Source organism: Pongo abelii, chromosome 23, assembly GCF_028885655.2.
Source record: "Pongo abelii isolate AG06213 chromosome 23, NHGRI_mPonAbe1-v2.0_pri, whole genome shotgun sequence".
NCBI classification, from domain to species: Eukaryota; Metazoa; Chordata; class Mammalia; order Primates; family Hominidae; genus Pongo; species Pongo abelii.
The window spans coordinates 28,736,248-28,751,730 of NC_085929.1; the positions used below are offsets into that span (position 1 = coordinate 28,736,248).

A 15,483-nucleotide genomic window follows, 5' to 3' on the forward strand; every position below is an offset into this window, starting at 1 on the left:
GTTAATGAGTATTGGCTTCCACTTAAAATCACCAGCTGCATTCATCCCTAATAAGATAACCAGCCTGTCTTCTGAAACTTTGAAGCCAGGTATTGACTTCCCTTCTCTAGCTAGGAAAGTCCTAGATGACATCTTCTTCTGATAGAAGGCTGTTTTACCTACACTGACAATCTGTTGTTTAGTGTTACCACCTTCATCCATGATCTTAGCTAGATGTTCTAATACCTTGCTGCAACTTCTACATTAGCACTTGCTGCTTCACCTTGCCGTTTTATGTTATAGAGGCAGCTTCTTTCCTTAAACCTCATGAGCCAACCTCTGCTGGCTTCAGACTTTCTTCTGCAGCTTCCTCACCTCTCTCAGCCTTCATAGAATTGAAAATAGTTAGATTTTGGATTAGGATTTCCAATCCTTTGGATTAGGCTGTGGCTTAGGGAGTTTGGATTAGGCTTTGGATTAGGCTGTGGCTTAAGGGAGTGTTGTGCCTGGTTTGATCTTCTATCCAGAGCACTAAAACTTTCTCCATATTAACAATAAGGCTGTTTTGCTTTCTTTTCAAACGTGTGTTCACTGGAGTAGCACTTTTAACTTCCTTTAAGAGCTTTTCCATTGCATTCACACCTTGGCTAACTGGTGCAAAAGGTATAGCTTTTGGCCTGTCTCAGCTTTCAATGTGCCTTCCTCTTTAAGCTTAATCATTTTTAGCTTTTGGTTTAACACTTACTTAGAGGCCATTGTAGGGTTATCGATTGGCCTAATTTCAATATTGTTGTGTCTCAGATAATAGGGAGGCCTGGGGAGAGGAAGGGAGACAGGAGAACAACCAGTTGGTGGAGCAGTCAGAACATAAACGCCATTTATTGATTAAGTTCACCATCTTACATGGGTGTGGTTCACAGTGCCCCAAAACAATTATAATACTAACATGAAAGATCACTAATGGCAGATCACCAAAACAGATACAATAAGAATGAAAATGTTTGAAATATTGTGAGAATTATCAAAATGTGACACAGACACGAAATGAGCACCTGCTGTTGGGGAAATGGCGCCAATAGACTTGCTTGATGCAGGGTTGCCACAAACCTTCAACTTGTAAAAAAAAATAGTCTCTGCGAAGCACAGTGAAGTAAAGCACAATAACACAAGGTATGCCTATGTGCGTATTCAGAATTGTTCTATCTTCTTGAAGAATTGACTCCTTCATCTTTATCACTGTGTAATGTTCCTCTTTATCCTTGATAACTTTACTGGCTCTGATGCCTGCTTTGCTTATGTAACTATACCAGCTTTTTTTGATTAGTGTTATCATGGCATGTCTTTCTCCAGTCCTTGCTTTTTTTTTTTAATAGAGTTTATTTGTTAGAGCAGTTTATGTTCACAGCTAAATTGAACAGGAAATACAGAGTTCCCATATGCCCCCCTCCCCAACATACCCATAGCATCCCCCACTTTCAGCATCCCCCACCAGAGTGAGGCACACCATCACCCAAAGTTTACATTTGGGTCTACTCTTGATGTTGTACGTTTTATGGGTTTAACCAATGTATAATAACATATATTCATCATTATCGTATCTTACAGAGTAGTTTTTTGGGTTTTTTCGAGACAGAGTCTCGCTCTATTGCCCAGGCTGGAGTGCGGTGGCACAGTCGCATCTCGGCTCGCTACAACCTCCGCCTCCCAGATTCAGGCGATTCTCCTACCTCAGCCTCCCGAGTAGCTGGGATTACATGTGTGTGCCACCACGCGTGGCTAATTTTTGTATTTTTAGTAGAGACGGGGGTCTCACCATGTTGGCCAGGCCAGTCTCAAACTCCTGACCTCAAGTGATCTGCCCACCTTGGCCTCCCAAAGTGTAGGAATTACAGGAAAGAGCCACCACACCCAGCCAGAATAGTTTCAATGCCTTAAAAATTCTGTGCTTCATATAGTTACCTTCCTTCCCCCAACCCCTGGAAACCACTGATCTTTTTATTGTCTCCATAGTTTTGCCTGTTCCAGGTTGTCATATAGTTAGAATCACCCCTTTTCTTGTATTTATTTATTTACTTATTTTTTATTCTTAGAGATGGGGTCTCATTATTTTGCCCAGGCTGCTCTCAAGCCTCTGGGCTCGAGCAATCCTCCTGCCTCAGCCTACCAAGTAGCTGGGACTACAGGCATGAGCCACTGTGTCTATCTACTATTAATCTGTCTTTGTCTTTTGTAGTTAAAATTAAATTTTTAAAAACATAAACTCATTTCTTTTTTTTTTTTTTTTTTTTGAGACGGAATCTCACTTTGTCGCCAGGCTGGAGTGCGGTGGCACGATCTTGGCTCACTGCAACCTCTGCCTCCTGGGTTCAAGCAGTTCCCCTGCTTCAGCCTGCCGAGTAGCTGGGACTACAGGCACACGCCACCACACCTGGCTAATTTTTTGTATTTTAGTAGAGGCAGGGTTTCACCGTGTTGGCCAGGACGGTCTCAATCTCCTGACCTCAGGTGATTCACCCACCTCGGCCTCCCAAAGTGCTGGGATTACAGGCGTGAGCCACAGCACTCGACCACATAAACCCATTTCTTAAAAACATTTTGGTTTTTTTATCCTTTTTGTCATTCTTTGTCTTTAATTGGTATATTTAGGGCTTTCACATTTAAAGTTGATTGGTATAGTTGTATTAATAATATCTGCCATATTTTAGCACTTATTCTTTTTCTTTTTTTTTTTTTTTTTCTGAGACGGAGTCTCACTGTTGCCCAAGCTGGAGAGCAATGGCACCATCTCAGCTCACTGCAACCTCTGCCTCCCAGGTTCAAGTGATTCTCCTGCCTCAGCCTCCCCAGTAGCTGGGATTACGGGCGCCTGCCACCATGCCCGGCTAATTTTTGTATTTTTTAGTAGAGATGGGGTTTCGCCATGTTGGCCAGGCTGGTTTTGAACTCCTGACCTCAGGTGATCCACCCACCTCAGCCTCCCAAAGTGCTGGGATTACAGGCGTGAGCCACCATGCCTGGCCTTATTCTTTTTTTTTAATCTTCACTTCCTTTTATCTTCTTTTTCTGCCTTCTCTGGTTTTAATTGAGTATTTTATATGATTCAGTTTTCTCAGCCACGCACGGTGGCTCACACCCATAATCCCAACACTTTGGGAGGCTGAGGCGGGTAGATCACCTGAGGTCAGGAGTTCGAGACCGGCCTGGCCAACATGATGAAACCCTGTCTCTACTAATAATACAAAAATTAACCAGGCGTGGTGGCACACACCTGTAATCCCAGCTACTCAGGAGACTGAGACAGGAGAACCACTTGACCCCGGTAGGCGGATGTTGCAGTGAGCCAAGATCACGCCATTGCATTCCAGGCTGGGCGAGAAGAGTGAAAATCCATCTCCAAAAAAAAAATAATAAAATAAAAATAAATTTTCTCTCCTCTCAGTGTTATTAATTATGCTTTTTAAAATTTTTTTTAGTGATTGCTCTAGAGTTTACAATAAACATTTATAACCTAACTCTACTTTCAAATAATATTATACCACTTCATGGGTAGTAGAAAGAGTTCCCCACTCTTTCCTTCCATGCCCTATGACATTGGTACCACTTATTTCACTCATTCATAAACTATAGTAATTCAGGACATGGTGGCTGTTATTTGTTTGAACAGAAAGTTGTCTCTTAGATCAGTTGGGAATATGAAATATAAAAGATGCTATTTTATGTTCATTGTTTTTTTCTCTTAACATTACTCTTCCTTTCTTCATGCAGATGTGAGTTTCTGGCCTGCATCGTTTATCTTCTCTCTGAAAGACTTTTAACATTTCTTGCAAGGCAGGTCTTCTGGCAACAGATTCTGGTGTCTCTTTGTTTATTTTTGTCTGACAAAGTCATTATTTCTCCTTTACTTTTGAGGCATAATTTCACTGGACACAGAATTCTAGGTTGGCAAGAGGTTTGTTTAAGCACTTTAAATATTTCACTTCACTCTTTCTTGCATGAATGGTTTCTGAAGGGAAGTGTGATGTAATGTTTTTGTGCAGGTTAAAAGAGCAGAACCTTGTGAAAGAGCTGAGGCCCCGAGACCTCCTGGAGAGCAGCAGTGACAGCGATGAGAAAGTCCCTTTGGCTAAGCCTTCCTCACTGTCCAAGCGAAAACTTGAGCTTGAGGTAGAGACAGTAGAGAAGAAGAAGAAAGGGCGGCCTCGGAAGGACTCTCGTCTCATGCCCGTGTCTCTGTCTGTCCAGGTGAGGCCAGTGGGCCCATCCTGCCTTCTTTAGCCCACCTTTCTGCACTTAGAGCTTGAAGGCCCTGTGTGCATGGTAAGCCTCAGCTGGGTGGGGCACCTTGGGAACCAGCTGGCTTAGACATGCAGCCCCTGGAATGTAGCATGGAGGCCACGCTGTCCCTCAGACCTGCCCTTGACTCACCCAGGGTCCTTGAGCAGGTTTCCTGGCATCAACTGGCTTGTCCATAAGGTTAGGATCCTTGTAGCATTCCCCTCTGCTTCCTCCCTCCCAGGGTGGAAATGCCCTTGTCGCAGGCCCAGCCTCACTTCTGGGTGACTTGGCCTTTACGAAATGCTACCCCGTAGTGTTAGAGCAAGGCTCAGGAACATTTCTGGCTCTTCTAGTCTCCAGCTGCCCTAACCGCAGAGAAAGAGGCCATGTGTCTGTCTGCACCAGCACTTGCACTGAAGCTGCCAATTCCAGGCCCCCAGAGAGCATTCACCCTCCAGGTAAGTTCTAGGACCCTGCCAGTTCTCCCTCAGGCACACCCAGACATTCCCTGTCCCCTACCGCATATAAATCCTATCTTGTCACTTCCTTGGAGATTGGTTTCCAGTGGCTCTCCATCACCTTCTGGGGGAAGTCATAGCAGATCGGGGTACCCACCAACTCTTAGCGAAATTGCCAGCCTCCACTCTCACCCACCCATAGCCTCTGTCTGGCTTTGCCCTTGGGGTCCCAGCTGCTGGGGCTGCCATTACCACCACATGTTCTGGTGCTCTTCAGGACTCCTCTCAGGTGTCCCGGCTGGAAGCCACCTCCACCTCCACACACAGCCCTGGGCAGCCTCAGGCTTGGTGTCTGTGGGACTGTGTGGTCATGGTCTATCTCCCAACCATCCTGCTAGCTTTGTCTTCTCAGTGTCTGGCACAGTCAGTCATCAGAGTTGTTTGAGCTCTTGGAATGGAAGCTTGTAAGCATGTGGTTATCCAAAACACAATTCTGGAGTAAATAATCCTTTATACCCAGAGCCCTCCTGGTCACTTGGCCCAGCATAATATCTAGGCCTCTCCTGCCATGGTGCTGTCACACACACTGCTGCCTCTCTGCATACCCTTGTACCTCAGCTCAGGTGCATGTCCTCGAGCAGCCTTCTTGGACCCTGAGTGCGGGTCACTTCCCATTGGCTACACACTGCTCTGAGCCCGAGCTGGTCCTCACAGGGCACCAGAGAGCAGGTGTCAGCCCTTCCTACCATAGGTCCTTCTGGGCCACAGTGCAGAGGAATGAAGCAGGGAAGCCAAAGGGTAGGAACCCATAGGGTTTGTTCTTATTGCTGGTGTGAACGGAGGCAGGGGCCCTCCAGTGGTCAGCAGTGCTCAAACGTGCTCTTGCACTCAGAGGTGTTCTGACTCAGGTTCCCTCCTGGCTGCCCTGCTTCTCAGCACAGAACTCTCCCAAACTCCTCCAGCCCTTCCTCTAGGCATCTTCCCCTCCAAGCACTGCTTGGGACTGTCGTTTCTGGGTCTGTGAAGGGGGCAGTCGGCCCTCGGCCCAGCTCACCCACTTGAGTGGCCACACAAGCACAGACTGTTTGGTGGTTCTGCCTATTTTACCATAGGGAAAATCTGTTGGTCAGCTCCCAACACACGCGTGTGGCTGAGCCCATTTGGTGCCAGACACTGAATTAGGTGGTTCTCATACATGCTGTGCCATAAACACCCCTGCCAGTTTAGTCTCAGTTGAGCAGACCAAGTCTCACCACCACAGAAACTGGAGAGCCCCTTTGGGGGTTTTCTAAACATTCCCTCCAAGCACTGACATGGTCTCTAATCTTGCCAAACACTGCCATCTTTGAAGATTCTTCAAGTAGGAGGCTACAAACCCAAGTCTCACTCCCAGCTCGGTCCTTTGCAGTGTGCTTTTGGGCACGTTACTCCCTTGTGAGATGAAGTGGCAGGGTTGGGAGACTTTGGGGTCTTTAACCCTGGCACTGCTTCTCTTCTCTGGCTGTTCAACTACACAGATGACAGGGTAGAAACCAGCTCCCAGCATTCTCCCTGCCTTGGGGGCTACATGTCTGGCCCTCTGGGCCTCCCGCTCAGCCCCTTTGCCATACCTGCCCTCCCTCTCCTCTCTTGGCCAGCCAGTCTGCCTCTGTATCCTGCTGCTGCCTTGGGGCCCCAGGCTACAGAGCCTTGGAGCATGTCACCTGGGCTGCGGCCCTTGTCTGAGCAGACCCGTGTGTTTACTTCATCCAGGTCAGCTCCGATCCCTCCATGTACATTGAGGTGGAGAATGAAGTGACAGTGGTGGGGGGCGTGAAGCTGAGCCGCCTGAAGTGCAACCGGGAAGGGAAGGAGTGGGAGACGGTACTCACCAGCCGGATCCTCACTGCTGCGGGCAGCTGGTAAGGGTGGGCAGGTCCTTAGCCGGCCCAGGTGACACAGGCACACATGCCATCATTCTGGGCCTGGGCCTGTCCAGGGGAGGTGCACGACCCTGGGAGCACCAGCTCCCACAGAGGCTCACACCAGGCTTCACTCCAGACCAGGCATATGTGCTTGTCATCTCAGTTCCTGCAGCACCCAGCAAGGTCAGCATCAGTATCCCCGTGTTACAGATGGGGAAACTGAGCCCTTGAGGGTTACCCAGGCCCAGCTTTGAACCTGATGGCCTGATTCCCTTGTCCAGCCAGATCCCCAAAGTCTCGAGTTCCATGCTGAGGTGTGCCTGGCTCACTTTGACCTGGGCTGGTTCCTTTTTTGGATCCCAGATTTCCATCCAAGTTGGTCAGGATGGATTTCTGACTGTCCCTGAAGTCCCCATCCCAGCCCATTCCAGATTCTGCGCTGTGAGGGGGACCTTGATTCAGTGATTAGTCACCCAGTATCTTCCCCCTGGGTTCTTGGAACTGTGCGTGAGCCCTGTCCCTACCTGTGTTCAATGTGGAAGGGGAACCAGTGTTTCTCCTCAGGTTCTTGCCTGGTGTAGCATCCCAGTCAGGACCAGATACAGTCATCATAATTACACCCTTAATCATCTGCCATAAGGTCCCATGTAAATGCTTTTACTTGTGTCAAAGCACATGACCTTAGATCTTAGACCACAATTCTTGTGGGCCCTGAGTGAGTTTTGTGTTTTTAGGCCTAGGGGACCCCACTGTTTGTTCTGTTCCTCCCTCAAATTCCCCCTCCGGATGAGCCAGTTAAACTCCCAGTCCCAGGCACTTGTGTGTCAGATGCTGCCACAGGCTCCCACTCTCTGTCCCTCCCGCCAAGGCAGGCGGCTTGCCCAGCTGAGGGCTAAGGGGTGTCAGCACAGCCTCTCCCACAGTGACATGGCAGCTGTGGGGCAAGCCTGCTGGACCACCTGGGACATCTCCTTCTGCCTAGTCCTGCCCAGTTCAGGCCCAGCCTGCGGACCTGCTCCCCAGTGTTACAGCTCAAAAATGATGGCTTTCTTTGCAGTGGGCTGGCTTGAGTCAGGCTCTGACCACCAGAGATGGGCAGATAGAATTCAGTCACAGTACCAGCCTGGCCAACATATTGAAACCCCATCTCTACCCAAAATACAAAAATTAGCCAGCCGTGGTAGCGTGTGCCTGTAATCCCAGCTACTCGGGAGGCTGAGGTAGGAGAATCGCTTGAACTGGGGAGGCGGAGGTTGCAGTGAGCCGAGATCACGCCACTACACTCCAGCCTGGGCGACAGACCGAGACTCTGTCTCAGAAAAAATAAGAATTCAGTCACAGCACTGCAGAGAGCTCCCTGTTGGCCTGTGCTGCTTAGAGTGTTCTCTGATTCATACTCTCCAAGTAAACATTTGTAAACAAAAGCATCTCACTTGCCTCTCCCTTTTTGGAGCCAGTAGCAACAGTGGCTCATTAGGAAGGCAGTTGGCAGAGCTCCTTCCTTAACTGACCTCCTTGAGCCTGCTGGGGTGGCTGGCTCACCAGGATAGAAGTGACACAAAGCGGGGTTCTGGGTGGCCTACTGTGGCCAGGATCTCACTGTACTGGCTGGGCCTTAGGGGGCTCTCTCTGGGAAGGCAGCAGCCTGCTTGTGCAGGGCCCACCCAGGGGCCTGGTGGTCACTCGGGAGAAGCTGGACAATGTCCAGACTGTTCTGTAACGCACTCCTTGTTTAGGAGTGACACACATCTCCCACGCCAGCCAGACAGCCTCCTGGACACAGAGGTGCATGCTGTCATCCCCATACTTCTCTTAGCCTGCCTTGTTAGAGACCTTCTCAGGACTGGTCTGACTAGTTGCAGCCAGGAGACTGTCCTATGGGTACTATGTGGCCTTATCTGATGAACAAGGCATGTTTCCTGGGTGATCATCAGAGGCATTGGCTCTCCAAAGCCCCCACATCCCTTGGTCAGCATCAGCATGAGCTCAGGAAAGCGCGGGCAGCCTGTGGAAATAGGACAGAAGCCTCTTTCATCCAAGATCTCAGGGAGGCTCCAACAGCCCCACCAGCCCCACACTGACCCAATCCACCTTCCCCTCTGGCTGTACCTGCTCAGGGGAGGCCCTTGTTCGGCCCAGGCAGAGGAAAGGCCCACACTTCCAGGGCTACTGTCTTGGCTGCAGCACTCAGCCCCCATGACACCTGCCCCCACTCTGCCTTCTCAGTGACGTGGTGTGTGTCGCCTGTGAAAAAAGGATGCTGTCAGTGTTCTCCACCTGTGGTCGCCGTCTCCTCTCTCCCATCCTCCTGCCATCCCCGATCTCTACTTTGCATTGCACAGGCTCCTACGTCATGGCGCTCACCGCTGCAGCCACACTCTCTGTCTGGTGAGAGGCAGGCACAGGGTGGGGTGGGCTCCAGCCAGGGCAAGACAGGGCTGTGTAGGCCCCACCTCACTGCAGGGGCAGGGAAGGCAGTGGACAACGCTGGCCATCAGGCCCCAGAAGAGGCCCTCAGCAGTTAGTGATATTGCTTGTGTTGGGTGCCCTGGGTAGGCTGAGGGCTGAGGGGTAGTGTGCAAGGGGGATGGAGGCAGCTTGCCTGCTCGATTATTTCCTTACTGGAGCAGCCCATGCGACCAGTTGCACTGCCAGGGTCCTATGCGGGATTCATCAGAAATGGAGTCTTAGCTGGCAGAGTGTGGCCATGTTCCTGATGTGGCTGCTGTGGCCTGGCTTCCCCCAAAGTGGTGTGGGTGCTGAGGGTTCCCCATGGATCTGTTGCCTGGGCTTTGTGCTGCAGCCTTATGCAGAGGGAGTGTAGTGGCACATGGAGAGCAGAAGCCACTCATAGCCCAGAGTCCCTTTCACTAGGAGAGGCCAGGGTTAGGGGCGCATGCAGTAGGGCCAGGGTGTCTGAGTGGCCGAGGCACACTCTGATGTGTTTACCTGGGTTGGTGAGTAAACTGTTCCCTGTCTCCCTTCTAGGGATGTTCACAGACAGGTGGTTGTGGTGAAAGAAGAGTCTCTACACTCCATCCTGGCAGGTAATGCAGGCAGCAGGCTGTCCCTACTCTTTTGGGGGCCCAAGTTCATGTCTGATGCTGCAGAAGGGCCCCACTCAGAGAGCCAGGCTCTGGCCTCAGCCCAGGGCTCTCAGTGAGGCAAGAGGTGCAGTTACGCTGCAGGAGACACACACTTTTTGGGGGCATGTTTGAATGGGTGCCCAAGAGGTGACAAAAGCCTGGTGTGTGGCAAGGAGAATGGCTTGCCCTCCCTATTTGCCAAGGCAGTGTTGATGCATTTGCTGCTGGGACTGTGGGAGCCTAGAGTACAGATTTCTCCTTTGATATGTTTGAAAACACTTGCTGATCAGAACACACCCAGAACTCATTCCCATGCTGTCCTCAGGAAGTGATATGACGGTATCACAGATCTTGCTGACGCAGCATGGAATCCCAGTAATGAACCTGTCCGATGGGAAGGCGTACTGCTTTAATCCGTCACTTTCTACATGGTAAGCAAGCTGATCCCCAGTCCTATTCCCTGGAAGAGTGTCTGTCTGCTCTAGACAGCAGAGCAAAGGGTCGTGGCCTACAGGGCTGCCTAGCCCTGCTTTTCCTGAGAGTCAGGCCCTGGAGTGCAGGCTGCATTGACTATCTGTGCATGCTCCCCTGTCCCAGCAGGACACTGCAGCCTATGGCCTCTGCCCTCAGAGCCTGTGTGCAGGAGCACTGTCCTCCTGCATTATTTTCAGGAGCCACTTTTTGAAAAAGCCCCAAAATTTTTATGGTTTTTGCTGTGGCCCCCTTAGCCATCATGAGCATAGGTGAGTGGGCTTTACAGGAGCCTTACCAGGACTAGTCAATTTCTGTGAGCTTAGTAAGCACTTCAGACTTCCTCAGTGAATTAGTAAGGATGCTCATCCACTTACCCAGGCATGATAGTCTGTACTTTTCCTCTGTCCACTCAGGAATTTGGAGCCCTTTTTTGTACTTGCAAAATAATTTATACATCAGAGCTCTTAACCCAGACACGTGAATTATGTACGTTGTATTCCAGCCACTCCAAGTTCTTTTCTTCTGTCTATACCTTTGGTTCCTTAAGAACCAAAGCTTGCTACCTCCTAGCCCCTTTTCTGTTAAGAACTGCCATGCAGAAGTCTACATTCACACTGAGACTTCTTTCTTGAATTTGGAAAAAAAAAATCTGCTGGGTGTGATGGTTCACACCTGTAATCCCAGCGCTGTAGGAGGCTGAGAGGATTGCTTGATCCCATGAGTTTGAGACCAGCTTGGGCAACATAGTGAGACCCTGTCTCTACCAAAAAAAAAAAAAAAAATTTAAATAAGCCAGGTGCAGTGGCACACATCTATAGTCCCAGCTCCTTGGGAAGCTGAAGCAGGAGATCCCTAGAGCCCAGGAGGTCGAGGCTGCAGTGAGCCGTAATCACACTACTGCACTTCAGCCTGGGCAACCTGTCTCAAAGGAAAAAAAAAATCTCTACCGCCTGCTCCCCCAAATTGCAAAATGTTGTCTATTATATATGATGGCTGTAATAATGAAAATAAGCTGATTATTTAAGAAGAGAAATATTGACTCTCTAAAGGCATCTTTGTATTTTGGACATATTTACAAAGACATCTAGCTGTTTTAAAAGTGTGTGAAGAGTCTTTTCTTCACAAGGATGAGAAGGGTCCAGAGAAGGTGGAAGGACTGCCAATCTGGGATAGTTGTAGAAATACAGGCAGGTAGAGGTCTGGCATTGCTTGCCGGCTACAGGGCCCAGGCCATGTGGGCCCCCGGGCAGACCATGGCAGTGTTTGAGCCGAGCATCAGAGCACACTGCACACAGAGGCCTGCAGTCATCAGGAACCAACATATGGAGCTGAAGTGTTCCCAGCAAGGGCCCTATCCACAGCCTTTGCCTCACTCATTTTTCCTTTGGAACAATGATGTGTCAAACCCATTACCATGAAACCCGTCAGTGATAAGCGCCTGTGCAGAAGTGCAGGGGCGCTCAGCCTCTGCTGGCTTTCTGTGTCGGCAGGGGCTGCTTCTCTGTGGCCTCCTTGCCAGCCTTCTCTGGTAGATCTCTTGGTTTTCCTGAGCTCTGCTCCTGCCTTTGCCTCCCCAGGAACCTGGTTTCTGACAAGCAGGACTCACTGGCTCAGTGTGCAGACTTTAGGAGCAGCCTGCCATCCCAGGACGCCATGCTGTGCTCAGGACCGTTAGCCATAATCCAGGGCCGCACCTCCAAGTACGTGACCTGAGTGCCATGGCCACTGTCCTTAGTCCTGCCCTGGGGAAGTGCCTGGGTCAGTGCACGCACAGTCCCTACCCAGGCCTGGTCTCCACCTGCCCTTCCCCTGTGCCCCAGGTGCTGGTCAGCACAGGCAGGCTGGGCAGGACGGACTAGGGGTGCTGAGGGTAGTGGTCCCGCATCAGGTAATATCTTGGGGTTGGGAGCAGCAGTCACTGGCCCTGTCACTTCAGGGGCCCAGATGGCAGTTGCTGGGTGAGATACCCCAAGGGTGCCAGGAGGCACATGGCTGGGGTGTGGGGATGGGCAGACAACAGATCTGGCATCTGCCAACAGACTGGCTAGTGGACGGGAGGCCTTGGCAGCTCTGGTGCCTGCCTCCTGCCAGCTCCTTGCCTGTTGCACACGGGGGCAGTTCCTGACGCTGTGTAGTGCTTGCTGCCCCATCATGGAAACTCTCCTGGTCTCTGCAGCTCGGGAAGGCAGGCTGCCCGGCTCTTCTCCGTGCCTCATGTGGTGCAGCAAGAGACCACCCTGGCCTACCTAGAGAACCAGGTGGCAGCAGCACTCACCCTGCAGTCCAGCCACGAGTACCGCCATTGGCTCCTCCTCTACGCACGGTACCTCGTAAACGAAGGTGAGGCTCCTGGCAGCCCTGAGCAGCCTTCTCCTTCTGCCCCTCCATCCTCTCAGGCCTGGCTTAGTCCCTGTGAAATCAGGGAAAAGATGTGATGGCCCAGCAGCCTCTACCTCCCAGCCTGAGCTGCAATCAAGGCAGCTCAGCAGGCACCCAGCCCCTTTTAGACTCTGAGGCTCTGAATAGAGTAGCCCTGAGGGCGTTCCCACAGAGAAGCAGCAGGACAGGCAGCAGGATGGAGGAACAGATGCCTGGGTGGAAAGACATGGCCTGAAGGAGCAGATTCTATGTTCTGACCCCTGTCCTGCACCACACCTTGGCAGTGCTGCTAATCAGTGAGGGCATCTTGTAGCAGTGGTTCTCTTCCTCCTCCCAGCCCTTCCTGCCCTGGACAGGCTTGCCTGATGTCCTGCACTTACTGAGGCCCTCCATTTCTGGCACTTCCCGCCAGAGCTCTCACTCTGCTGCCTCCCCTGCAGAAAGCCAGGTGTGCTGGAAGAGGTGGCTGCACTGTCCTCACAGTGACTCCAATAGCCTTACCAACTTTTTCTCCCACTTGAGTGCAGCCTTCAGGGTGCGGCATGGGGCAGGCCCTCCCAGAGCTCTCTCTCTGCAGCTTCCTGGCCTTTTTGCTTTATTTTTGTCATCACCCTCCCCATTTTGATTATAATTTAGAAAAAAAATTAAGTACAGAAAAGACAGAGAAAATCATAATCAGACCTTCATGAATGTAATTCCCAGAACTAACATGTCACACGTGCCTCTGGCTGTGTAAATACGAGTGTATATGTGTGTGTGTGTGTACATACACTTGTAAACGACAGCAAATATTACTGATCAGCTTGAAGCCTCCCCTCCCTCCCTGCAGACCGCGATGATGAATTTGGTGTTTACTCTTCCCACCAGGTCTATGTGGTTGCCATTATGTGTGGTCCCCAGCTTTTCTGAATACTCAGCCTTCCCAGGCCCTCATACCTCTCCTGTGGTGCTCTAGTCACGTCTTCCCTGGGAGCCCCTCCTCTTACTCCACTCTGGTTTGCTTCATCCTGGATGTTGATTGGGACTTGCTCTGATGCCCTGCATCAAGTCCCCACCTCCTCTCGGCCCCGCCACCCATCTTGGGATCACTTCTGCTGCTTGCTTCTCTTTTTCCATCTTCCACATGCCTGTTCCAGTGTCCATACACCAGTTACCCACCCTCCATTCTGTCCCTTGTTTCCTTGGCTGTAAAAGGAGGAATCTAGTGTAAAAGTGGACCCCATTCACTTCCAAAATTCCTCAGATTCTAGTTTCATCTCTCTTACTCCACCCTTTTCTTTGGACAATTTAATCCATTCCCTATTGCTTTAGCTGCCCCAAGTGCTGACAAACCCCGACACTACCTCCAGCCTTTCTAGCAGCCCTACTGGGTGGTGCCCATAACCCTTGAGTTAATGGACCTATGCCCCCTCCACTCAGTTGCCCCTCTTCAGTCATGCCTTTGCCATCTCTTACCTCCTGCGGGCTGGCCATCCCACCCTCCTGACCTCCCCTCAACACCAGCTGCCAGCCCATCTTCTCAAAGACGGATCTCACCAGCCCACAGTTTCCCATATTTTCCCATCACCTTAAGGAGTTTATCACAGAACTGGCCACATCTCGTTTTTCCTCTGGGCCCAACACACAGAGGAGGTACTACAGATGTCAGGGGAGTGAGCAAGTGAGTGAAAATCTGTGATTATGGGTCTCAGTGCCCCACGCTGAGAGACATGCAGGGGCGTCTTGCCCATAGTAGGCAATAAAATACGCATGTGTTTATTCTGATTTGATAGACACAACAACATATTCTTGATTTTTATTTCTTTTTGTAATGTGTTCCTATTTCTGTTTTGTTTTTTTTTGTTGTTGTTTGTTTGTTTTTCTATAATTAGGGTTTGAATACCGACTTCGAGAAATATGCAAGGACTTACTGGGTCCGGTTCACTACTCCACTGGAAGCCAGTGGGAGTCAACAGTAGTGGTAGGTGCTTCTTTCATTGTTGCTGCAAGAATTCTTTCTTGAAACGTGAAGGTGGAGATTTTTTAAATAAGCCAAAGTGCTTTGAAATTGTGTCCCGTTAGACTTCTCCAGCACCCAGCCTCAGGTCCCAGCATCAGTGAGAGGGTGACTTGCCGGCCCTCCACAACCTGGTAGGAGCTGGGCCCTGGACATCAGGAGCCACGGAATGCTCCGCCACGTGCCTGTGCTGAGGGAGGCTGCCTGCCGGGGCTCTGGGCTTGGTTGTGAAGACAAAAGACGGAAGGTACTTCCCTGCCTTCGTGGAGCTTAGTCTGGTAGGGATGCACACATAAGCAGGGAGGCAGTTAGGTTAACAAAATATTTTCAGACTAGATTCAGACTAAGAAGGAAGTAAGCAGGGTCTTCAGATGAGAGTGCCTGGGAAGGAGTGACCAGGAAGGCCTTGCGAGAGGACACTGCGGATGAAACCCAAGGAGAAGAGTGAGACAGCCATACAGAGACCTGGAGAAAGTGTTTCCTAGTAGAAGTGAGAGTAAAAGCAAGGAGTGCTTGATCTGTTTGAAGCCACTGTGGCTGGCACATAGAAGGCAAAAGGAGAGGGTGGTGTGAAATGAGGCAGGAGGTGGACCACAGAGACCTTTACAGGAGCTAGCGTTTTCTTCTTGGCAGAGTTGGCGCAGAGGTGTCATGAACTAAAATAGAAAAACAGTCAGGGAGTATCTTCTGTAACAGTCCCAGGAAGAGATGAAGGTGACTTGGATCAGTGTGGTGGCCATGGAGAGGGGAAAGGAGACAGATTCAAGATGTATTTTGGAGGCAGAACCAATAAGATTTGATGGGTGGTTGGATGTGGAAAGAAAAAGCATAATGAACATGTGGCACCTCCAGGTTCAGCTGCAAAAAATGGATGCCAGAACCATTCATTAAATCAAGAAGGGAAGAAGTTGGTGGGGGATGGGAGAAGGTAT

At 50.4% G+C, this 15,483-nt stretch overlaps 1 protein-coding gene across 9 annotated transcripts in view; it reads left to right on the forward strand.

The window, feature by feature from the left end:
- LOC100450459 (protein HIRA) overlaps positions 1-15,483 on the forward strand; it is a 107,373-nt gene that overhangs the window by 66,248 nt on the left and 25,642 nt on the right. For 7 of the 9 annotated variants that reach the window (XM_054543097.1, XM_054543092.2, XM_054543093.2 and 4 more), the window contains 8 exons: positions 4,017-4,221; positions 4,608-4,712; positions 6,465-6,613; positions 8,843-9,004; positions 9,605-9,663; positions 10,028-10,133; positions 11,754-11,876; positions 12,353-12,516. In XM_054543097.1, coding sequence (XP_054399072.1) covers positions 4,017-4,221; positions 4,608-4,712; positions 6,465-6,613; positions 8,843-9,004; positions 9,605-9,663; positions 10,028-10,133; positions 11,754-11,876; positions 12,353-12,516 — 1,073 coding nt within the window. Of the gene's footprint in view, positions 1-4,016; positions 4,222-4,607; positions 4,713-6,464; positions 6,614-8,842; positions 9,005-9,604; positions 9,664-10,027; positions 10,134-11,753; positions 11,877-12,352; positions 12,517-14,426; positions 14,516-15,483 lie in introns of all 9 variants that reach the window. The other 2 variants (XM_063722766.1, XM_002830843.6) reach the window with 1 other exon arrangement.